This window comes from Dasypus novemcinctus, chromosome 11, assembly GCF_030445035.2.
Source record: "Dasypus novemcinctus isolate mDasNov1 chromosome 11, mDasNov1.1.hap2, whole genome shotgun sequence".
Taxonomy (NCBI): Eukaryota; Metazoa; Chordata; class Mammalia; order Cingulata; family Dasypodidae; genus Dasypus; species Dasypus novemcinctus.
In genome coordinates this window covers 47,956,754-47,983,057 of record NC_080683.1, presented here as the reverse complement: position 1 = coordinate 47,983,057, position 26,304 = coordinate 47,956,754, and the positions used below count along the sequence as shown (strand labels likewise).

The 26,304-nt window shown below is 33.9% G+C and overlaps 1 protein-coding gene and 1 long non-coding RNA gene across 28 annotated transcripts in view; one reads left to right on the top strand and one right to left on the bottom strand.

The window, feature by feature from the left end:
• Positions 1–26,304, bottom strand: part of SENP6 (SUMO specific peptidase 6) — a 146,870-nt gene that overhangs the window by 16,347 nt on the left and 104,219 nt on the right. For 14 of the 25 annotated variants that reach the window (XM_058307061.2, XM_004464255.4, XM_058307059.2 and 11 more), the window contains 8 exons: positions 22,797–23,184; positions 17,722–17,951; positions 14,738–14,908; positions 10,833–10,866; positions 10,218–10,412; positions 8,996–9,222; positions 7,562–7,671; positions 7,326–7,442 (listed from right to left, as the gene is read on the bottom strand). In XM_058307061.2, coding sequence (XP_058163044.1) covers positions 7,326–7,442; positions 7,562–7,671; positions 8,996–9,222; positions 10,218–10,412; positions 10,833–10,866; positions 14,738–14,908; positions 17,722–17,951; positions 22,797–23,184 — 1,472 coding nt within the window. Of the gene's footprint in view, positions 1–7,325; positions 7,443–7,561; positions 7,675–8,995; positions 9,223–10,217; positions 10,413–10,832; positions 10,867–14,737; positions 14,909–17,721; positions 17,952–22,796; positions 23,185–26,304 lie in introns of all 25 variants that reach the window. The other 11 variants (XM_012527447.4, XM_012527448.4, XM_012527449.4 and 8 more) reach the window with 1 other exon arrangement.
• Positions 1–26,304, top strand: part of LOC131280406 (uncharacterized) — a 77,938-nt gene that overhangs the window by 45,863 nt on the left and 5,771 nt on the right. For 2 of the 3 annotated variants that reach the window (XR_009187957.1, XR_009187956.2), the window contains exons 3-4: positions 18,378–18,445; positions 20,649–20,689. This is a non-coding gene — a long non-coding RNA (uncharacterized lncRNA). Of the gene's footprint in view, positions 1–18,377; positions 18,446–20,648; positions 23,125–26,304 lie in introns of those variants that run through there. The other variant, XR_011650080.1, reaches the window with a different exon arrangement.

Sequence of the window (26,304 nt, the reverse complement as noted above, 5' to 3'; positions counted from 1 at the left end):
AAAAATTAAATCCAATATAATGCACATAAATTTAATCTTTTATTAAGAATAGCCAAACAGGAGCAAACTATCCATTTATCCACCATCAATCTTTATTCCTTAGAACTGATAGAAGTAATTAGAGAAGGTACTTCACATTCTGGACAATGACAACTGCCAGAATATCCCCAAGTAATTAAAAAGCACTATTTGGGAATAAAACTATGACTTGAAAGAGTTACTCTTTTAAAACAAGGACACATTCTAAAATCAAGAGTCAAGCAAGCATATATCAACCAAAACCTTGTACAAGGATGTTCACAGCACTGCTTATAATAGCCAAAAAGTAGAAATGACAAAATGTCCATAAATGAATGAATGGAAAAATAAAATGTAGGATACTCATAAAAATGGAATATTATTCAGCAGTAAAAAGAAATACACGTACAGCAGCGAAACAGAGAGATTGATAAGCGAGAAGAATTTTCTTGTTTTTTATTATTATTGAAATAATGAAAATGCTCTAGTAATAATTAAGGTGTTAAATGCTCAACTATGTGCTTATGCCAAATACCACAGATTGTACACTGTGGATGAACTGTATGTTTTATTAATATGTACCAATAAAAATATTTGTTAAAAAAATAAAAGAAATGAAGTACTGATACTGCTACAACATAGAACTTGGAAAACATGCTGTGAAAGAAGCTTGCTAAAAAGGACCATATATTTTATGATTCTATTAACGCAAAGTGTTCAGAATACACAAATCCACAGACAAAAAGTAGATTAATGACTGTCTAGGGCTGCAGAGGTTAGGGGTACTGGGCTTCTTTCTGGGTAGGGGGAAGAAAATGTTCTAATATTTACTGTGGTGATGGCTGCACAACTCTGTGAATATACTAAAACCTCTAAATTATAAATGTTGAATGAATTGTATGGTATGTGAATTATATCAATTAAACTGTTACCACTATGCATTGTTTTCTGCATTTTCAACGGTTCAGTTAATAAACCATGAAGATCCAAACAAATACAACATTTTATGAAAAGAGAAAAATCTCACCTGCACAATGGTGAGATTATAAGATATTAATTTTATCAAAATGACAAGAGTTTCCAAATCTTATGAAATATTACACTGAAAAAGCAAATGTTTAAGATATCTTGTCTGCCAAAGGGCACACTGCGGAGACCTTTCACTTTTATAATATTTAATAATTCCAAAGCTCAAGTCCAGATGAAAAAGAAATGACTTAAAGATTTCTCACTTTGGGATAACTTGTACACCCTCCTAAAAATATTTTAAGACAGTAAACGGACTTTGGCCCAGTGGTTAGGGCGTCCGTCTACCATATGGGAGGTCCGCGGTTCAAACCCCGGGCCTCCTTGACCCGTGTGGAGCTGGCCCACGTGCAGTGCTGATGCGCGCAAGAAGTGCCGTGCCACGCAAGGGTGTCCCCCGCGTGGGGGAGCCCCACGCGCAAGGAGTGCGCCCGTGAGGAAAGCCGCCCAGCGTGAAAAGAAAGAGCAGCCTGCCCAGGAATGGCGCCGCCCACACTTCCCGTGCCGCTGACGACAACAGAAGAAGACAAAGAAACAAGACGCAGCAAATAGACACCAAGAACAGACAACAAGGGGAGGGGGGGAAATTAAATAAATAAATAAATCTTTAAAAAAAAAAAAAAAAAAAGACAGTAAATGAGCTCATTAAAGCTTAAATCAATTGCTAAATTCTATAATATACTCAAAAAGAGTGTGTAGTGAACCACCTGTGAGTCCATAGCTATATCATAATGGGAGAACCTTCCTACTTTTGCTTTTGGAAGTACAATGGCTGCTCTGTAACACTGAACTGAGTAAACAAAGGGATAATTCAATCTTAAAAATAAAAGTTATTTGTGGATATAAGAAAACTGGCGACATATATATATATATATATATATATATATATATATATGCAATATATGCAAACTTAAACCCTTTAAAGTTAATTTCATTCCTCTCTCTGATAAGTATTTGATCATAGTTTCGTATTTTAATCTAAGTGTGTTAGAACTACAATTTTAATAAGATCAGTCAGCTCTCTAGTCAATATAACAACTCCAAATTTATTACAAAAAACCTTCTGGGAATTTCTTCCATTTAAGTGTTTAAAAATCTTTTTCTTTTCAGTTTTTAAAAGTCATTAAAAAATTTGAAAACTGTGGTGAAACTGTTCACTTGCGCTTTCATAAATAAAGGATCTAATAATAAAATTATGACTTTCGTAATTGCAAAACAAAGTTAAAAAATGCTTTTACGGTAGTCTGCAATTACATGAAGGTGACCGATTTTTATTGAAAGATTCCTTTTCCTCCCTGCATTGCATTAACAGTCTCTAGATGCAATGTCCTTCTATTCTACTTCTTGTAATTTCAGCAAACTTAAACATGCAGAGTCAGAAAAAGGGGAGAATGACTAGCACTGTTAAAAAATAGATTTATTTTAACCATGAAGTTAAAAAATGTTTCCTCTTTTTAAATTCATTTTCAAGTGCAGATTATTTAAGTTTGAAACAGACTAAGCTAAACTGTTAAAAAAAGAAAGTTCAAATTTTATATCTGATTACATGCTTTCAAAAAAAATTGCACTTCAAATATAAAGAGTTAAATAGGTTAAAAGTATAGTATGGGGAAGCAGCTGTGACTCACAATCAGTTGGGCTCCTGTCTACCATACAGGAGGCCCTGGGTTTGCATCCCAGGGACTCCTTGTGAAGGCAAGCTGGCCTGCGCGCCATGGGGAGCACATGGCCTACATGCCATGGAGAGCTGATGCAGCAAGATGACACAACAAAGGGAGACAAGCAGACACAGAAAAAATGTGCAAAGGACAGACAGCAAAAAACCAAGCAGCATGAGGGGGGAATGAATGAATGAATGAATGAATGAATGAATCTTAAAAAAAAAAAGTATAGCATGAAAAAATATATACCATGCAAACACAAACCAACATGAAGTTAAAATATCTATATTCATTTCAAATAAAGACTTCAGAAGATTCTGGGAAGACAGCATATAAGAAAGACACAGGACTTTCTTCTCTCCCAGAAAAATAGTTAAAGGTCAGGTAGAAACAGCATGGAAAAAAAAGTTCTAAGATTTAGGACACCAGGGGAAGGCTGGACACCACTCATAAAAGAGATGGGCACATGATAAGAACCTCGACACTAAGATCATGAGTAGATCTTAGCCGCTGGCACCCCTCCCCTACCTAAGTAGCAGAGAGCTATGAATCCTCCTGTCTCTGGCTAGCACCTACAGACAGGAGGAGGCTACAGGGATTCACTCCCCAGGAAAGGGGAGAGAGTGGGATACAGCCTAAGGCTGGTTCAGTTTTTGGCCCACAAATTTGTTCTGTTGTGTCCTGACAAACATTTTCAGGTCATTTTCAGGCCATTGTTTGCCTTGGGATCCTGCACGGGACTGAAAGGATTAATCACCCTCCCTATTGACCTGGACTGGCTGTTGAGGACACAGAGGGGAGTGGAATTATTTCCTACCCGGAAAAGAGAGAAGGGGTTGCCAACAAAGGTTGGAGAACAGCCTCTGAGAAAGTTTGATTTGCGAGGCTCTTAGCCTCTAGGCAGGAGCCTCTGTCACACTGATCTAGTTCATGCTGCAGCAACACTCCCACTAGGCTTTGAAATGAGAGGGCTCCACAGAGCGCCATCTGCTGGCCAATAAAGGAGGTAGATGTGAGGAAATTAAAGAGAAGGTTTTTCTGGCCTTTATAGCCTCCCTCTCCATGGCCGTTGGAAGCGGGTCTGCAACCTATTACTGGGTCCAGGGCCAAATTTGAGCAACTCAAGTGACAACCCTAAAGACCTGGAACAGGATGAACCAAGAATCAAAGAATGGCAATTACAGACTACTGCCACTAAATTCCTACAAAGAGAGAGAAATTGAGCACCAGAGTAAACTCACCATCATAATCAGATAGCTAGACATCAGCAAAAAATTACAAGCCATACTAAAAAAATGGAAGAAATAGCCCAAGCAAAGGAATATATCAAAACTCCAGATGAAACACAGGATTCGAGAAAACTGATTTAACAAGATTCAAACTAATTTCCAAATTAAATTAATGAGCTGAAAGACAATATGGCTAAAGAGATAAAGGATCTCAAGTAGAAGAATCTGAAAACCTGAATAGAAAAATGACAGAGCTCATGGGAATGAAAAACAAAACAGATGGATCAAAACCAGCATATCAGGAAGTGACTGTGGCTCAATCGATCAGGCTCCTGTCTACCATTTGGGAGGCCCTGGGTTCACATCCTAGGGCCTCCTTGTGAAGGCAAGCTGGCCTGCACCTGCAGAGAGCTGACAGCCTGCACCTGCAGAGAGCTGACGGCCCGTGCCCATGGCACAGCAAGATTACGCAACGAATGGAGACAAGCAGACACAGAAGAATTTGCAGTGAATGGACATAGAGAGCAGACAGCAAGCAAGTCACAAGGTGGGGGAAATAAATAAATTAAAAATAAATAAATAAATCTTAAAAAAAAAAAAAAAAAAAAACCCAGCATATCAAAAGGCTTTGATGCCACTATCAAGTGGGATTTATTCCTGGTATGCAAGGGTAGCGCAATATAAGAAAATCAATTAACATAATATACCAAAACATTTCCTCTGGGATTTATTCCCTGAGATGGGCTTTATAACCAGCTGGTAAAGAGTATAGAGTTTCCTGAGCTTTAGTCATCCTATCAGGAAAGGCTGCCTAAGAAGAATGCAGTCTGCAGGTTTTCCTTGTCTTTCTGAGCCTCTGTCTTGTCCTGGGCTTTTGTTAGTTGTTTTGGAGTTCCCCTGTTTATAGGAGTTTGGTTGTGCCTCTGTTTCCCAGGAGACAGACCACCCTCTCCTGGGTGTTTGAAGCCAGCAGACCTTTATTCTGGACTTCTCCTCTACAGTTTTTCACTCTCCTTTCATTATCTCATGGTGCTTTTGCCAGGAGGGCAAATTCTGTGAGGAGGGTCACACCAGAGAAGACTTTCCCAAGCCTGTGTTTCCCAGCCAAAACAGGGCAGGGACCCATGAAGGACCCAATGTGCCTTGGAGAAAGGATCAGGAAGGGTGTCAGAAGCTTCTCCAACAGGGAAGCAGATGTGGCTCAAGTGACTGAGCTCCTGTCTACTACATGGGAGGTCCTGGGTTCAATTCTTGGTTCCTCCTGAAGAGGATGAGCAGACAGCGAGCTGGTATGTGATGGGCAGGTGTGGTGAGCTAATGCAACAAGATGACACAAGGAGGAAAGACAATGAGACACACAACAAACCAGGGAGCTGAGGTGGCTCAAGTGACTGAACACCTCTCTCCCACAAGAGGTTCCAGATTTGGTTCCCAGTGCTTCCTGAAGAGAAGACAAGCAGACACAGAGGGCACACAGCAAATGGACACAAAAGGCAGACAGTGAATGCAAACAAGGGGGCAGGGATAAATAAATAAAAATAAAACTTAAAAAAAAAAAAAAAAGCCTCTCCAACAGTTCCCAAAAGCTGAGCTTTCCTGGCCTGCCCAACAAATGCAGTCCTTTAGCTAACTGTTCTCCACAGCCCTGAGTTAGTGCTTCGTCTTTACATCTCCAGTGTGCTGTCCCTGTCCACAGAGGGTTGAAACAGTGGCTACCACAGCCTTTGTTCAGGGCAGGGTTGAAATAACTATCCTGTGAGCTTGGCATCCAGCAATTCTAATTAAAAGTCATGATCAGCAATTGGCCGTGCTCACCTCTGTCCCTGGGGAAGATGATTTTTATGTCCCTGTCTGTCAACAGCAAGCTAGCTGGGGAATGGATACAAGGCAGCCAGCTGTGAGAGTGGGAGACGGGTACTGGTAGAGGCTACACAGAGAGAGTAATTTATTGTTCTTTACTGTAGTTTTTCAGGCTCTTATTTTCGCTTTTCCTTGGATGCTGTACAGTGTCCTCACGCCTCCAGATTTTCAAATAGGTGTTTCAGGCAGTTCCTGCCTATTTAATAGTTGTTTTGGTAAAAGGGGTGAGTCCTGGAGCTCCCTACTTGGCCATCTTCCTCTTCCACCACTGATGATAAATTCTGTTTTGTTTCATACACATACTCATTTTATATCAGAAGAAAGTAGATACAAATTTATACATGCATACCTTATACATATATATGCAGATATATCCTGGGTCATGATGTAAGCTCTTCCAGGAAAATTTCCTGGTATTTAAATCCTCCAACCCCCAAAGAGAATGAAGCATTCTTTTTTCTGCTTTGTCGATACCATGTTAATGCTTTTATTTTTACTTACATACAAATCTGTCCTTTCTAAAATATTGTAAACTGAACATTTATTGATGGATATGAATGAAATCATATCTTTGAATTTGCTCAGCAAATTATTACCTAATCTAGGGTATTGGTAATTTTTTTAAGGCTAGAGGCACTATAAAAATAACAACACAATAAGCTTTCATTTATGACCACTTTGAGTGTACTTGACATGAAGACTTTCCTAGTACTTGACATGTACTGTCTCGTTTAATTCTCACAATAGTTCTTCTAGATTATTCCCATTTTTAAAATGCAGAAATATAGGTACAGACAGATTATAACTATCAAAAAATGTCATACAGTAAGTGACAGTGATGGAATTCAAAACCCAAACCATTTAAAGCCAGGTGTGAGAGTATGAAGTTATTTTATGAACCCCCAAACAAAAAAAAGATTATGTTCTTGAACTAATCCATTCCTGTGGATATGGGCTCCTTGTGATTGAACTATGTCAGTGAGGCATGTCTCAGGTTGGGTCTCTGACCTCCTACTGGAGCTTTATATAAATGGAAACACTGACAGACAAAGAACAAAGAAAAGAAGTTGCCATTTTTTTACCCTGACATGTGAGAAAGGACTTCAGGCTTGCTAGCAAAGCGTAAGCACAAGGCTGGGCCCATAGAGCAGCTCAAGGCTGTAGAGATGAGCCATATGAGCCATATGCCTGATTGCATATGCATATGCATATGCCATATGATTGATTCCAGGAGTCAGTGAGCCAGAAGGGAAAGGCAGGAGCCTCCAAAGAGATTGGTTGCCATATGGCATGATGCCAGGATTACCAGTAGCTGACTCTAGTGAAAAAATATCCCTGCTGATGCTCTGAATCGGACATTTCATGACCTCAGAACTAAACTTTTACACCAAATAAAATTACCATTACAAAAGCCAACCCATTTCTGGTACTTTACATTGGTAGCCCAGTAGCAAACTAAGACCCAGGAAACAAAGACATACATTATGGTGGAATGTTAAAGATTTGCTAAAAGTTAAGAAAAAGAACTTACTTCAAATAAAAGTCTATAATAACGTCATTTAAAAATTCTCCTTCATTGAGACAGTGCAGATCCTCATTAGTAACAGAGATGCCTCCCTTAGCTGGAGGTGGTGGGTACACTATTAACCTGTAATAAAATCAGCAAGCAATATATATATATATAGATAGACAGATAAACACACATATATGAAAAACTTAAAAATAAAGAATTTTTAGAGCATTACAAATATATAGGAATTCTCTTACTTTTCTACAGGACCAATGAAGATGGTGTGGCTTTCTCCAGTTTCTTCCTCTTCATCAAAAAACTGAAATTCTTGTTTGTTTTGAAGTTGTATTTTAGATTCAAAAGATACCTGCTAATGGAAATTAAATGATCAATTCACAAAATCAATTGGGAAAATTCTCAATGAATTAGTAAGCAAAGAGACAAGAATGCTTGATTTTTAACAATCAAAAATAAGAAACAGGCAAAACACAGGACCACTTTCTATTTACAGTGATACTCACAATTTATGTACCAATTTATATATCTTGTGTAAGATCTCTACTATCCATATTAAATTATATTATATTTAAAGTCCAAAACAGATACAGTGGTTTTGCCTGATAGCAGTGGAGGCCTAACTAAGGCTAATAGCTAGGCTGTCTATTGGATGTGAGAACAGAGGGTCAGCCGGGAACATAGTCCAGGGAGATTCAGCTCTCCACAGAGCTAAATGAAAGAAAAGGTCTTCAGAGGAAAAAGCTTTTCATTGATATCTGAGCCCATCCCAGCTGTCTTTATGGCTCCAGCCTGTTCTTTTCTTCCTTTGGCATTATCCCCTGTAGCCAACTCTGAAAAAGACGGGAATAGTTTCTTTCTTCCTTTGCTTTCTTTCTCAACCCACTGTGTGAGGAGCTCTTCTCTGGTCTGGGCTTACTGAATTTCATCAAGACTGTGCTTTGGATACTAACAATCCCAAGTTTGTAGCCAAGTTGAGAGATTAAATGTTTCCAATAAATTAAGTCAGCAAATTTCAGTTGCTGTGGTAGGTTACAAATTTAGAGCATATAGGTTTTAATTGTACTGATTATTCTATGTGTTACAGTAGTTCTACTGCCTTCAGTAAAGGTAACAACAGAGTTGCCTAACTATATGAGAAGCTATTCTAGAATTAGATACATATAGTATGTTGACAACCAAGATCCCATGGTATGTATTCTTCATTTCTCAAATTTTCAACCATGTATGCACATATTACGAATACATGTATAACAGATCAGGGACAAAAATTCCTTTAACTCAAGTTGTACTGGAGTCAATGACATCATTGGGAACAACTAGCAAACCTAAGACACAGGGTGACTGTTGATGTGAATGTTAGCAGTGTATATATATAATAGTGTATGTTGGAAATAAGGGGAAAATGAAAAATGGATATGAGAGAAAAAAAGATAAAGATAAGAATAAAGTGTGGAAAGAAACTACAGAATGCCTCAGAGATCTGAATCAAGTACTACTGGCGTCAAAAGTCAACTACCCATGCTTAATGTTTTGACAAAAAATAGCTTTACAAATCACACATAAAGGCAAAAATTCTGAAATCTGATTCAGAAATAAGCAATGGTAGAATGAAAGATATTTTCCTTTAAAGCTATTCATTACTTAAAATTACAAAAATTTCAAAACATAATTACGTTTTTAATTTTGTTTTCTTTCTGCACACAGCTTCCTTTTATGCTCTCTTCATAGGTTCTTGTACAGGCAACAAGTCTGCTATTGGCTTCTTCAAAGGGAATTTTCGCAAAAAAATTGGAAACATTATTTTTTATACCAATGTCAGTAATGATACTTTCAAATACCATATTTGCCTGATGATCGAGGCCAGTTTGAAAAATTAAGATAATATATTGTTCTTCCAGATCTGAAAAGAAAGAAATATAAATCTAAAATAATGAAATATATAGACAGACATTAGCGAAAGAGTAACCCACAAGTTATTTCCAAGAACATCACCAGAAATTCTGGTATAAATGTCCAAAACAATATTTGGTATATAGTGGATAAATAAGAAACACTGGACTAAAGACCAGTGACAGTGTTAACTGACAATGTCCTCTTGAGAAAGGACTAAAAACATACTGGTTTAGCAGCAGATCAGAAGCAAATCTATTCATGGATATAACTTATTTACTTCATCTATTTAATAAGATCCAAACTTATTTTATATACCTACTAACAACTTTTTGTCAAACACAAATAAGAATTTACATAGCAAACTATGAAGGGAAAGTGAAGGGAAAAAAACTGGAGAACCACATCTATTTAATACGGAGGATGCAGACACTTTCTATGAACTTGAAAAATTCCTATTCAGGCCAAGCTTCAAGGATTCTAGATTTAGATCAGGGGGGTTCTTAATCTTTTTTGTTCCACAGACCCATCTGCCAGTCAGGTGAAATGAATACTACTGTAATTTATTTATGGCATATATTCATAAGTAAAGGAAAAGATTTCAGTTAGAGGACAGAGAAAATAAAGATAATAAGTGGATTTTTTTCAATTCAAGCTCATGGACTCCCTGAAATCTCTGTGGATCCCTGATTAAGAACCCCTGATTTAGATGATTTGTTTTAAACTTAGTACTCCCATCAGTGCATTAAAAAATGCTTTTTACTTATAATACAAAGTAGCATGATAAAAAAAGAGTACACCTCTTCTGAGTTTATAAACTTACTAAATGGGCAAACCTGTTTTTTTTTTGTAGCCCTGTCACTTTCTGTAGGCTTTCCCTAATCTGTAAAATTAGGGAAATAATATCTGTCTCACAAGGTAGATAATACACATCTATGGCAAAGTGCACTCCCAATATACTCTTCAATAAATTTTATCTATTATAAGTTGCTCTATACAACTTACTTGTCAACTTATTTATTCCTTTACAATCATTCCAAGCTTTATCCTCTTTATTCATTTGTAGGTGCATGCTCAGCTGTTGATAAACTGCTGGTATCGTCTGTAGAAACACGACTGGTAATTTTCGGACATTACACCATTCACATTTAGTTAAATCAGAGGTATTTAAAGTAATCTCCACAGGATTACTTTCAGATTCTGGAAGAAAACAAATGCAAATGGAAAACAATCAATTCTTAAGAGAGCAAAATATTGGACAGAAATTGTGTGGAAATACAAAATTAAAGCTAAGCATGGATTTATTAGTTTTGAGGCTCTGAAAACAATACTCCTATAGAAAATAAAGAAGAATCTTTACAAATACTTTATAGAAGTTCTCCATTTTTTTGCAAATGAAAAGGGTTCCAATGAAGTATATTATAAAGAACAGATTTAGGTTTTATGATATTAAAGAATGATTGTAATTCTACTATTAAGATGTATACCATTTGTAAAGGAAATGTAATAATCATCTCAATGCATCTTAAAATGAATTATATTAATAACACTTATATTTTATTCCTAAAAACTTTAGTGTACATAAAACTGTGGTAAATAAAAAGACACAAAGTAGCTTACCTTCTAGTTGTATCTTGATAAAATCTAAACAAAACTAAAAAATAAGATACATTAGAACTGGTCATTTTTATGAAGGCTTTGCTACATATGCCCTAAATGACATTGTTTTGGACCTAAGTCTATAGAAAAGATAAAAACCAAGCCATCTACCATCTGCTTAAATATAAGATATTACTCCCCACCCCACCCCCTCCAAATTCTCTCTCAGAAAAGCAGGCTTCATCTTTCCTTCTAAATACTTAAAACGTTTCTTACATTATAGGTTCATCTCTTAATAATTTTAATTTTAAAAATTCAGAGACATTTTTATACAATTACAATGAATACCCGTATACCTAGCTTCACCAACTAGTCATATCTTTCCACACCCTCTCTATCATTCTTTCTATACATATATGATTTCCCTTTTGCCAAACCATCAGAAAGCAGGCATTATCACATTTCATTGTAAAATCCACTGGCATATTTCCCTCAAGAACGAGGAAATTCTCCTATACAACCACTATATCATTATCACATCTGACAAAATCAAGATTAACTTCATTCAATATAAAATTCATGCTCATTGGGGAAGCGGTAATAGCTCAGTGATTTGAGCATCTGCTCCCCATGTATGAGGTCCCAAGTTCAATCCCTGGCACCTCCTAAAAAAAACAAGAAAAAAAAAAAAAGAAAAAAAATTCATTAGAAATAAAATACCTACAGTTGAGTGAAAAAAAATCCTCATTTTATGAGCTATGTATCTTTCAAAAATAAATTAAAAATATATTTAAAACAATTCATGCTAAAATTTCCCCAACTATCTCAAAATTGTCCTTTATAGTTGTTTTATTTTTACCCCAATCCATGATTCTGTCAAGGTTATGTCTATATCTTATCTCTTTAGTTTACTTCATTAGACAACAGAAACCTGCCTTCCTCTGTTCTTCATGACATGGACTTGCATGTGTCCAGGTGAGGTTCTACAAAGTGTCTGACCTTCTGGACTTAGGTTTCCTCTTTATTAGACTCAGGTCAAGCATTGTCAGCAAAGCCCATATAACTGCTGACATATATCTTCCACTGCATTATATTAGGAGGCATATCTTGTCAAGCTGTCTCACTATTGATAAGAGAAGCTTAATTGCTTTGTTAAGGCAGGGACTACTAGGTCTTTCCATTTTAAAGATATAATTTTCCCTAAATAATTAAAGAGCAATCTGTGGAGAAATAATTGGTTGTGAATATCCTGTTTCCTAATAACCTATAGCCCAGTGGTTTTGAAGATTCTTGTCTGAATCAGTTAGTATTAGTGGTTACAAAATGGTGATTTTTTTAACAGTTGTAAGTGGAAAAGACATTGTAAGCCTGATATAACCTCAAACAGTAACCAATCTGTGGATACACAAAGTTAAGAGAATAAAAAAGGAGTTAAGTGTTTTGAAATGCACTGAAAAATAACATGGACTGATATACAGAAGGATGAACAGGCATATATGATTAACCAAGTATAGCAAAATGTTAATGGCAGAATAAAGCTGGAAGTGTAAGTGTACTTTGTAAAATTCTTTGAACCCCTCTGTAAATTTCAGAAAGTAATATAATCAAGAATATAATAAAAAGTAATTTGTTATAGAAGTAATAAATTCGTGCTTAAACAGTAATTATCACAGCAATTGCAAAGTCAAGCTGTCACTAAACAACTTTCTATAGATTACATTTAAAAGTAGTATGTCAAATAGTTTCACTGTGGAGATCAAGTATGAATACTATGGCCCATGGAACAGTTCAATAAACATAGAAGACACAATTATATGCTTTACAAAATTATGTCAGATGACTCAAAAAGTGGCAATAATGATGACATAAATACAAATGTGGAAGCATTTGGATAAAATTGTTGTATGAAATGTAGGATAGAGAGAAGTATGTCTAAATATACATTTATTGCACTTAAAATTGGAATAATTTGTGTAAATCAATATATTAATATTATAAGTAGACTATTTCATCTACATCTCCAAGAATTTTTTAAATTTAAGTTAGGGAATGGATGTGGCTCAAGCAGTTGAGCATGTGCTTCCCACACGGGAGGTTCTGGGTTTGGTCCCCAATGCCACTTAAAAACAAAAACAAACAACAAGCAAACAAATGAAAAAACCAACTCAGGTGAGCTGATGTGGTTCAGTGAGTGCTGGCTTCCCACATATGAGGTCCCAAGTCCAATCCCTGGCCCAGGTACCTCAAACCACCCCCCCCCCCAAAACACAAAACAAAATTTAAGTTAGCCAAAAACCTTGGTTTTATAACTTCTCATTGGAAAAATGAAGGATTGATTTATATTTGGTCATATATGGTATTTCTAATAATATAAGGCATTTCATTTTTGTTGTTTTTTAAAATTATCATTTTTATACATAAAATTTATTGATACATATTAATAAACCATATAGTTCATCCAGAGTGTACAATCAATGGTATCTGGTATAATCACATAGTTGTGCATTCATCACTTCAATCATTACAGCACTTTCATTATTTCCATAATAATAATAATAAACAAAAAACAGACAAGCAAGAAAATTCTTCACCTCTCAATCTCTGTGATTCCCCTGCTGTACATAGCTGTTATTTGACTATTCTTGCACAATTATTTATTTATTTATTAGTTATTTATTAAGTAGTTTTATTGAGATATATTCACATGCCCTATGATGTAAAGTGAATTAATGGCTTTTAGTATAATCACAATGTTAAGGTATTTCACTTTTAATAAGCCAGTTCTATCATGAGTAAACTTAGAATAATTTACCTAATAATAAAAGCCAATGAAATGTGACAACACATTTTAAAAAACATCTAAAATCTGTTTTCTCAGATTTATCACCACATAGCAGATAAAATCATTTCACTCCAAAACATAGGGAATATATTCAAGAATCAAGTGTCAAATCATCTTTTCAATGACACTATCTGAAGAAAATACAGATCTACTATACTTCAATGAAGAATTTTAGGAATTTTAGGAAAATTCCATGCTATAAGTAAGGTTAATACTATAATACTCTATAATTTAGTATCCTAGAACCATGAAACACTGCCAGAGAAGAAATACATATTATTTACCATAATTTAGATAGTAATAGAATTACCTCTTAGCTTTCCTGCCCCTAAGGAAATTATTACTAGCTATTACTATTATTTACCTTTAAGATAAATGCTTTATGTGCAAAGCATTTTAAACAGTCAGGGACACCAAGCTATGGCATTATAAAATAAAGGCTTACATAATTAGTGCAGTCCATTAGGAAAGTATAAAACACACTAGAAGGAAGAAAAGTGATGACCAAGAAGGCTAGTTAGGGAGATTATATTAAAATAGGAAATAAACACTTTGATTGGTGACAGCAGGAATAAATACGTAGAGAGTTGTAAGAGGTAAGAAAAAGGGACTATAATAAGACAAAGTTTTTTGTGCATCCTGGACATTCAATTAGTCCAAAAGCACAATGCTTCCTATAATTCAATAAATTATTATTTCTAGGAGTCTTAATGTTGCAATATTATTTTTCTACAAAACCCAATGTTCTAGATTCTTCTTTTGCACTACAGTTCTTTAAAATATTCTTTTCACGCACTGAGCTAGCATGAGATTGAACAGTAACATATTGAAGGGTTTCATAACTCAGTTAGAATAGGTACCCTCCTACTGAATATTACATTGTAATAAATTTTAATACACTGATTTTTAATGGTGAGCTGCTACGAACAACTGTTATGTACTTGTTAAGCAACTTGAAATCTTGAAGCAATTTTACTATTTATTAAATATATAACTAACAATTTTTAAATATTAAAATTGCTACACAGCAATGGAATTCTGAATATTATTATTGTTACTTTAAAGTGGTTAAGAATGTACTTACTATTACAGGCTCTATTAACAGCCGGAAGAGTGTTCCTACTCGTATACTTCGACAGTTTAGAATGACACTGTCAAAGGAACTCTGGCAGCTTAAAGATATAGGATCAGCTAAAGTTTCTTGAGAAATTACTTTACGACGTTTTAGAGGTGTGTTGATAATAGAATTACCAAACTGAAAAAGGAAAAGGAAATTTTTGCTTAATAAGTTATTAAGACAGGCTCAAATTATATTATAGGCAAAGAAGACCCAATATAAGAAATGTTGTAATAACAACATAAGACTTACTCAATAGTATCAAATGATGCTAAAACAGAGTTTTCATATAATAGTAAGTCCCTTCTATTTTATCTAGTTATTACTTGAAACTTAAGTATTAATACAGCAATCAAGAGAATGGGAATTAGGCTGCTTGAGTTTAAATCACAGTCATTTCACTTCTTAATGATCTGATCTTATAAAACTAAATAATAGTAACTACCTTAAGAGTTTTGTTTCCTAAACTGTAAAGTATGAAAAGTAATAGAACCTGTAAAAATGTGCTCATGCACATAAACAGCTTAGCAGAGTGCTTCAAGCACAGTAAAGTACTGAATAAAAATTAGTAATGGGATAGTGGGAATACTTTGAGCAAATCAGCAATTCTTTAGAAGACAAGTAAATTTAGGGGAATAGCTATTCATATTTAAAAAAGGATGGTTCTTCATATATTTAAATACTTTAAACTACTTGATATGCTAAAATCATGATTCTATCACTTCCAAACCTAAATTAAACATACATAGTAATTAAATCATTTAAAAATAAAGGAGTTATATCAATAATTTTATTATTATCAGAAGAGTAAAACATGCTCTTGATAAAAAATAAGAGGAAAAAAGTCCACTTGGTCCACATAGAGAAAAGCACTATTCCCATTATCCTTCTAGTTACACTTCTCTGATCTATGACATAGGAGAAAAAGTACATATTCAAAACAAAATGAGATGAGATCTCGTATGTATATATACATACTTATACATATTATTTTTTTAGGCTTAAAAATATATTTATCATGAATATTTTCCTATACCGTGAATACAGTTCAATTACACAAGCTTAAAAACTATTTTTAGCTTTACAATTGTTTTTTCAAAAGAGAGGTTACTTAGCTCAATAATAAAACAGATACCTTAATAGCTGCTCCAGCTCAGTCAGTAATAGAGGAGCTGAGTCTAGAACATGGATGATCCACATGTTCCCACAGAGCTTCTAAAAGAGCACTAAGGAACCATTACAGTAAAATGTGGCAGTTCTGAAAACTGCTCATCTACAAATTCCATCACATGGGAACCCAGGGCTTATTGATTTCTGACTTTACCCCAAGACAAATTATCCTCAAATGAGCATCTTTAAAGCAAAATCTTGGTATATATCAAGGATTATTGCCAAATTATATTCAATCAAAGTTATACCAGTTTACACAGCCGATACTCCACTTTTCCAAACACTGAGTAAGATGAAGCACTACTAAACTTTAAAATTTTTACCAACCTGAGAGTCATAAAAATCTTATGTTGTTTTAATCTAATCTTCACTTTCCTATTACTACCTTTTGTGAACTCTAGGCATTTCCCTTATCCACTTTTCTATGGCTTGCTTCTATTCTTGATCATTGAGAGAGAGAGAGAGAAAAAAAAAAAATATATATATATATATATAAATAAATCAAATTACACGTTGTCATATAGTTCACTGTTTTCTCCCATTTGGATTTACCTATCAAGCTTTGTTTACTCTTTTATATACTGTTATATATTTTTAATTTAATCAAATATATGCACCTCTTCCCTTTTTTCCCTCTTACTATTTTTCCTTGTACTGTCATGTTTGGAAGGCATTTCCTAACATTAAATAAAAATATTAATCTAATTGTTCTCTATTATACTTCAGGTTTTTAAAAAATTTAAGGAACCTATCTTAATAACCAAATACGTATGTTTCCGTATTTTTATCTGTACTTCTATATCCTGACATATACTCACACATGTAATTTTTTAAAATAAAGATTTTAATGTTTTTACAAAAGTAAAATAATATGCACATTTCTACATCTTGGTATTCCCATTAAACAGTACCTTGTAGAAATCCTACAAGTCATCTGATATACCTCTCATTTAATTTTCAATGGCTACATAATAGTCTATGGTTTGGGATATATACTATGTCTTCAGACATTTTCATATTAATAGGTGATCACTTTGAAGTATTATGCCATAATCATGTTTGCACATATGGCTTACACATGGGTGGGTTGTTTTCCTTTGAGATGAAGTCAAAGGCATGAATTATTTGGTGAATGGCATACATTTTTAAAAAATTTTAAGTTGTTGATATATGGCTTTCTCAAAAAGTTGTAACAATTTTCTTGTCCATCAGCATAACAGAAAAGTTTCTATTCTTCTTGATTCTTGGCAGCAGTATATGTTACTTGGTTTTGTATTAGTTTTTTAAGTCTGATAAGTATGCAGTTTTATAATAGCTGTTTCTTTAATTTGCACTTCCTAATTTTTACTTCTTTCATGGATTTTTTCTCCCTTCTCGTCTCTTCCTATCGTTTGTTCATTTTCTTTTGTTTTATTTTTTTCATTTTTAAGAATTCTTAACCTATTACAGATATTAAAGTGTTTAATGTAAGTTGCATTACAAATACTTCTATTTCAAAAAATAAATTTTTAATTGGACTTCTCCATATCCATTAGCTTATACAAAAAAAACTTCTACATTTTGCTGTAAGGTTATTTCTTCTTGTTGAATGTTTTGACACTTGAAACATTTGATATTTAGTTGTGTATATGGCTTAATGTTCTTCCAAATGATATTGAGCTTCACTTAATGAATAATCTATATTTTTCTTCCATAGACACTGCCAAATTGCCCTCCAAAAAAATAGTTACAACCCAAAGGTTACTGTAATCTGAATAAATGTTGATAAATGTGAAAATTACCTGGTCTTTCATTCTTGCTTTTCTTGGTAATGTAACTGTGTTTAACTCTGAATCTGTCGGAATGCTTCTTAGTTCATGCCCATCTCTGCAGGTATTTTCATTTAGTGCTGCTTCTACTTTTCCAGTGGATGGGGCTGGGGAGGAACATGCTGAATCAGCAGGTTGGGGAGATATGCTCTCTCTTCTGTTAGTCCTGTCACTGTCATCATCATCATCACTGGACAAAATGACTATAAAGAAAATGTTAAATGCTTCATGTATTTCCTTTCCATCAGTTAAATATGTAAATATATCACCAAACTGGAAATACACCAAATTTGTTTTGCATCTCCTTCACATCTGATATAGTAATAAAAACAAATGTACACTCCATTCTGATGAAAAGTTAAATTTGGGAAAGCATTAAGATATTAAGAGACTTGGCATCTTTAAAAAAAATACAAATATGAAATTGATTTACATTCCCTCACCTCTCACCACTTATATTAAAGAATCAAACATGTTTATGGTTTGATCCAAAAAGTCTAAGGTGTGAAAATAATTTGCATAAACATATTGTTCAAAATATAGTATTTTAAATGTGTGTGAAACTACAAGTGATCAGATGACTTTATCTCACCCAAGAAATGCCTAAAATCATCCTTTGTCTTTGGTAGGTCAGTGTCTAATGCTCAATAAATCTTGTTGAGTGCATGAATGTGAGAGAGAAGAGGACATTATGAAGGTAATACCTTTTACTTCTTACTGAGCCTTGTCAATATATCATAATTCCCTAGAACTACCCGCATTGCTCATTTCTTACTATGGTTTATAAAATCTAAGTATTGGAGCCTCTGCCTATTTTTCCAACTTTCTTACACTCCTCTACTTCTTTATACTCAAGGCACACTAGCCATTTGTTCTGTTTCTCAAATAAAATCTTGTTCCTGCCTGGATTGTGGTTGTCATCAAATATTAGTTTAATAAATGTTCCTTTTTGAATCAATGTAAAATAAGCACACAGGTACTCACTTATTCACATCAACTGTTATAAATTTGATGTGGATGTTTATTTGCTTATCTGTTTCTCCCCACCACATGTCAACTATAAGACAGAAGGAACATTGTCTTATTCACTGCTCAAAGTCCAGAGCCTAAAACAGTGCCTGACACAGAAAAAGTATTCAAAACTTATGTTAATGGATACATAAAATTGTAAAAGCAATTTTTTTAGTATCCACATATACAAATGCTAAATTAATATTTATTGAGTAACATACACGTCCTCAGCATCACTTCACTTGTCTTATTGTGTTGCCCAGTCTCAGGAGCAAATGCTCTTGGATCTTCAGAACTGGTCTGTTACTAATTAAGACCTTAGCAGGCCATATTAATAAGTGTAATCAGATCTACATATATCTGAATGTTGGGGCAAGGGTTTGCCACTAACTAGCTATTTGCCTCAGTTTCTTCTATGTGAAATTGGGGACAACGATGCTACTATTTCAGGCTTTTGCAAGGATGAAATGATTCAAAATATGTAAAATGTTTAGCATAGAACCTGACATATTGTATCGTTTAAAAACAACTCCAACTTGTTTGTGAAAAACCACACAGAAATATGAATTAAAAGGTAAGCTTGGTATTCTACTTACAGTTTTTAAAAAATAGTGTTTCAGGGGTATTAAAATTTCTGTAACTGCTGTATTTAAAACATATCTTAAAGCCACAGTGCTGTAAAATATAGGATGGAACACTATATAGCTTTCATTTCACTGATTTAGGATAAATGGGGGCTGTGCTCAATGTCATAATTGCAAAACAAATGGGGAGAGAGCATGTGAAGATATAGAATTAAAAAGCAGTTTTCATAACTGCATTTATTCTTATGTCTCTAGGGTCTGCCTAAGGGTCTTTGTACTTATGTTCCAAACTTGTTTCCACTGGTATCAGCATGTCTTACTCTTCACTTCAATCTGGGCTCTAGTCAAAAGTTACCTTATCAGATATGCCCACTCCATTGTCTATCTAAAAGAGCTCCATCTTTTCTCACTCAATTCCCTGGTCATGCTTCATATTTCTACATGGAATTTAATGACTACCTGTGACTTTCTACATTTCATTTATAATGTGACTAACCTCACTAAAATAAAACCTTCATAATCGATAAACTCCTCTAACAGGAATGCTAATTTAAAAATCATAAAATGTATTAAGAAAACATGTTATAATTAAAAATATTTTCTAAGCTACAAAAGTCCATATGAATGCAATACAAGCAAGTTACTCAATCTCTTTAAGCCTCATTTATAAAATGGGGATAGGAGTAGCTATTTCATATGGTTGTGAAAACAAAATTAAAATTGGCTAGTGTATAAAACTTTATCACAAAAAGGGAACATAAGCATGCAATGAATGACATCTGTTATCATTACTATAGCATGTTCTTAAAATGGAATATTTTTTTCCATATAGTTCAATGGGAAATATTCAACCCTTTTGTTTTAAGCTAGGGAATGGAGCAAATTTATGCTTTATGGTTTTAATTCATGGTTGATATGGTCCTAAATTAAGCTCTGAATAATAAACTGTTTGAGGCATCTCAGAATCAGTTTATTTCTACACAACATAAACTTATTTTTTTTTATGGTAAAGTCTTATCAACTCCCAGTTATCCCTCTCCTGAAAAACCTTTTAGTGTCTTTAAGTTTCTGATATGAAGTTCCTACCAGAGTGACGATATCCAGTAATTGCCATTATCAAATGTCAATATTATCATAAGCAGAGTGCTAGTCAGACAATTATCATATAGTAATTCTTTCCTAAGTGAGTTCTTTTTGAAAAATAAGCAAATGTCTTGAATTGGGCTGAGATATTTATATTGATATGGTTTAAAACAGAACTTGACTTTTATTTGTGTTTTAAAAAAATTTCTTCCCATTTACCAGGTTACAGATTAATGATATGGAACCCTACACAACTTCCAAAGGTAACCAATGGGGAACTTTCTTCAATTTGTGAGTGCGCGCGCGCGCACGTGCTGGGGGTGGTAGTGGACATGATCACATTCATTTAAATATATTTGTCGTATTTCAATTTATAACAACTATGATTCTTTTAATGACTCAGTGCCATTTTTGGTCAGTGGGAGCTCTTTCATTTTAGCTTGTATCATTTTGACATATCCATAGTAGTCTTTGATTGTTTCCATGCTTACTGATACGATTAGGTTTATTTTGTACATTTCAAATTCCTACCTGAAATCAGTCATTTTTCTGCAGAACTTAGCAGAAAATGGTATTTAAAAGCACAATATGGAGATGTTTACTATTTCTACTATATGGAAATGTGTTTAGTATTTTTTTCTTTAGATTTATTTTTTTATTTCTCTCCCCTTCCCCCCTCAACCCCACCCCCCCTTGTCAGCCCTCTCTGTCCATTCGCTGTGTGTTCTTCTGTGACTGCTTCTATCCTTATTAGTGGCACCAGGAATCTGTGTTTCTTTTTGTTGCGTCATCTTGTTGTGCCAGCTGTCCGTGTGTGCGGTGCCATCCCTGGGCAGGCTGCACTTTCTTTTGTGCTGGGCGGCTCTCCTTATGGGGTGCACTCCCTGGGCGTGGGGCTCCCCTATGCAGGGGACACCCCTGCATGGCACGGCACTCCTTGCACACATCAGCACTGCACGTGGGCCAGCTCCACACGGTCAAGGAGGCCTGGGGTTTGAACCGTGGACCTCCCATGTGGTAGGTGGATGCCCTATCCATTGGGCCAAGTCCACTTCCCTGTTACTACTTCTAGGCATTTTCTGTGGGTAAAGCTAAGATATATGTATTTTTATATCTAAGAGAAAATAGAGAACGAGTTCACACTATTATCTCCAATTCAAAGGTAAAGTAACAGGATTTTTATTTCTTTGATTTTTGTATTCCTTTTCTCTAACTGTGAAAACTTTCCTAGCAACAATATAATTGCTTATTTGCTTTAACTATGTGAGTGTTAAAAAATAATGCCAACATAAGTAACAATCATACTGAATAAACTTATGATTTCTTTGCAGTTCTGTTTAACTATAAAATATATTGCTCTGGGTATGTACTGCCACAATACTATTTTAATTTAAATTTATTTGAATCTCCTGTATATTCAAGCCACCAAACAGGTATAATTAGGTTCATTTGTTTCAATTTGGTTTTGACTTTGTTCTTTGCTTTGTTTGAATTCTGTTTAATGAAACAAAACTTATATGGTTTCAAAGTCAAATCTGAAAAAGAAGATATAGTCAGAAGTCTAGCATCCACCCTAACGCCTACCTGTTTCTTCCCCTTCCAGTAACTTTTTTTTAAATTTAGTTTTTGGTATATAATTTTTTTTTCTTTTAACCATATTCATTCTCCCACCCTTTAGAATATATATTCTGGTCTAGACCTGGCTTTATTTACATAAAGATCCTGGAAGTCACTCTACAACACAGTAGTGTATCAGATTTTTCCTGTCTTTTCTAACTACATACTCAATAGTTTATTCAGAAGACTGTATGAATAAGGATGGGTCAAATAAATAGGCAAAAGGGATTTTTAAAGTTATAAATGTGAGAAAACCACTCACTGTATTTTATTTCATTTCTTCCAATGCAGAAATTTTTAGTGTTTTGCTTACATGTAAAAGTTAATTGTTTTTGTGGAATATAACTAAATAAATTATAGGTTATTGTCTATTGGTTTAAAATAATTTAACAATGAATGTGTTTTTACAGGATTACTGTCATTTAGAATTAATTTTCCAACTACACAATCTTCTATAACTTACTCATAATATGCCATATGCACCTTATGCAACTTCCCTATGAGGAATAAACTACCACTGTGGTATTAAGTCAAAATATGCAAAATATGGGGAAAATGAATACTTAACTGCTGCTTATGCATAAAGTTGCTACTACTTATATGCATTAAATACTTTACTTTTTTATATGTATAGACTGCACTTCGCAGGTGTTTTAATTTTTAAAATATATTTATGTTTAAAGCTTTCAAAAAATCTGTATGAAAAAATATTAGATTAATATAAGCAATACTAGAGATAGCAAAAATACTTACTTGGATCATTTAAATCTGACAGGCTTGTTTTCCTTTCTTTCAGGTTTGTAATTTTGGTTATTTTTGCCCCAGGTAAAATGACTTTCCCATTAGTCTGTAAATAATTCTGTCTACTATCATCACAATTCACAATAATATCAATTGGAACCTTTCCCACACTGTTGCTATAGAACTTCTTGATTGTTAATCCTGTGTTTTGTGATTTCTGCCCTCCAGAATTCTGATGAATTGATGTTCGTAATAATGGTCCAGTAGGTTCACTCAAAGTTAGAGCTTGTTTGCAGTTTCTTTGCAAATCCTTTGTAAAATTAATACCACAACTTTGGCATTTGGTCTGATTTTCTTTTTCTTTTCCACATTTTGGACAATATTCACGTTGTTCAGAAACCTTAAGTTCCAAAAGAACAAAAGAAACAAGACTTTGGCATTTTATTTCAACATCTGGGAAACAAAACATTTCTCGAAATTAAGTCCCTCTCTCCCCATATCATTTCCCTGAATACCAGGAGACCCTGACAAGCCATTTTAGAATTTAGCATCAGAATACTGTAAAAGATCTTCAAGACCCTCTAAGTCCAGTAGTCTTCAAAGTCAACTATTTGTACTTGTTGATATATGAAGATTTTCCAAGGTATACGAGGCATAAATAATCTTAAGGGAATCAATATACAGATCCTCAATTTCCATTTATCATTCACCAAAACTGATTTGAGTATCAATCTATGTCAAGGCATCTTCTGCCATAATTGTCCTTCTCCCACTTATGAAAAGAAAGTTAAGTTTGCTTTCCATTTGAAATCTTACAAAAACCTCCAAACCAAACAAAGGGATAATGTTGAAAAAAGGAATTGAGTCTAAGGATCAGTTAACAAAAACTTCTGCAAGAGAGTTAATATCTCTAAGTCTCTGATTCAAACAAAATATTTTAAGGAAGGCCTAATCTAGGTTACAATAGAGAGAGATATATATTTTTAAATTTAATGGCAGAGTATACCATGTGCTTTCTGGCATAAAACTTGGAAGGAGCTAAAGTACTGAGTGCTATTACCACAATAAAACCCTATCCATTTTGATTTACTTATGTGAACAAGGTTCTTTAGCACTTTCCAATAAGAAGAAAAAATATAAATAGGTGTTGAACTCTGTCTCAATATATAATATAATATTTATTCATAGACACATGAAGTAATTGAGGAAAGAAGTTCTTGAGCTAGAATAAAAAGATGTGTTTCCAAGAATTTCACCTTTTATTTTTTATTTTTTTAGGAGGTACCAGGGATTGAACCCAGAACCTTGTACCTGGGAAGCAGGCACTCAAACCACTCAGCTAAAACCTCTCCCAGAATTTTGATTTTTATATCTAATGATTACTTATCAAACTTTGTAACAATATATAATTTTGATCAATAGCATACTATTATTAAAACAACTCAATCTCGAAGAAAACATTTTTAATACTTTGAGCCTTTTATCACAGGAAGTAAGTAAGCAAATAAATATTTGTTGCGACAATGAAATAAACAAAGAGATGGGTAAATATCAAGTGCAATGGTATTTGCATGTCACTAGATCCATATATGAGGTAAGAGATTCAACAATTCTATTTCAAAATGTCATTTCTTTCACTGTGTAAGATATTATATCCTGTGCCACTATTTAAACTATAGCTGTTTAAAATTATTTTACAGCTTCCGGGAGCCTGATGTGAGTGGCAGTTACATATAATTACTAGGGTATATATAAATTTCAAAATTCACTGAATACAAGTTCTATACATTTTATTGTACATAAAATTATACTTCAAAACTACTAAAAAATACACCTTGAAAAAAAAAAAGATACTTAAAAAGGTCAGAAAACCACTGCCTTATTCTTATTTCCTTGTTTTACAAATGAGAAAACTGACAATTTATTTTGCCCAACATGACCAATAACAGTCTATTATAATCTACGCCAGATAATTCATTTATATTTTCTTATCGATTCTAGGTACAAGGAAATTATTTTTCCCATAACACGTTCAATAGGACCCTCTATATTTAGAATGCACAGGAAGCACATAAACTATGCAAATAATTCCTTAACACAATTATTGGACAGAGTATCTGACTCCTATATTTTAGCTTATTAACAATAGAAAGGAAAGAAATAATGGGGGGTTTAAATGAAATGGATGGATGACTGTATCCCCCCAGGGCCTGAAAGGGAAACCCATAAGCAAAGTAGTAGTCCCTACCGATCTACTACCCCATAATCCATATTTCTAAGAAAAGTCAAAATCTACTGGTAAACTGAGTTTTCATGATAAGAAAAGACCTATTTCCACCTATACCTAAGTTAAAAGTATTCTGAGGCATGCCAAAAATGTTCAAAGGTGTTCATTTATATGGGAGTTAGAATCTATTTCTGGCAGTGGGAGTCGGCTATATATAAGCAACTGTCTTTAAGAATCTGAAGATATGATTAAGTTGGGCACTGACTAGCTCTAATACTTTACTGTCTATAATAAAAGCAAATAGGACATATTTTAATGAAAAGAACTCCATGGAAAAGCATTATTTTCAGATATTTCCTTTTATAAAACTGATACTGAAACATACAAAAAGCAAAAAGTACATCCCTATTATTAAAATCTCTATATTAAAATACAGAAGGGTTTTGTGTGATCTATGTATTACAAAAAAAAAGTAAAAAGCCCAAAAAACAAAAACAACAACAACAAAAGAGTCTGGTATGTACGCTTCCAGAAATGTTCTCATCATATACAAACATATGTTCCATATTTTGGTCTGAATAAATAAGTTTTGGCTAAAAAATAAAAAATAAAGAAGGAAATATATCCTGAGCAATTAGCATATGTCTTCTACCAATTAAGAAACATAATAACTCTTTACAATAATTAGGAACAAAATGCTGATCAGCAGAACCAAATAAGGTAATATATTTTCATAATAAAAACTAGAGATTAAGAATTTTACCAACTGAACAATCTAAAACCCAAAATCTCAACACTTTGAAATTACTTAAAAAAGAAATTACTTTCAGTAAAGAATATGTAAACTACTAAATTTTCATAAGACGTTTACTATTATTTATAATTTCTTTGGGGGGAAAAAGATTGATTAAAGACTCATTTTCCCTCTTTCGGCCAGTGGAAGACTTCCATAAAGTAAAAAATCCAAATCACATATCACATTATCACATACTATCGGCCAGTCTTCACAATTAAATAATGAAGAACACTTAATAGGCATAATGAGGTTCTCTGTGATGGGAAATCAGTTAGGCAATATAATTTATATTAGATAACCTAAAGATTTTTAATACCATTCTTTAAAACGAGGCAAAAATCTTGTCATAAACTGTACATAATCTGGAAGTTCACAGACTGTATATATGGAGGAAAAATTGAGAAAAATGGATTATACAGAAGCTGGCTACAAGCTATCCTTTATCTCATCTCCACTAAGCAGAGAACCAAACAAATGGCATGTGAGTAAAGAGTAAA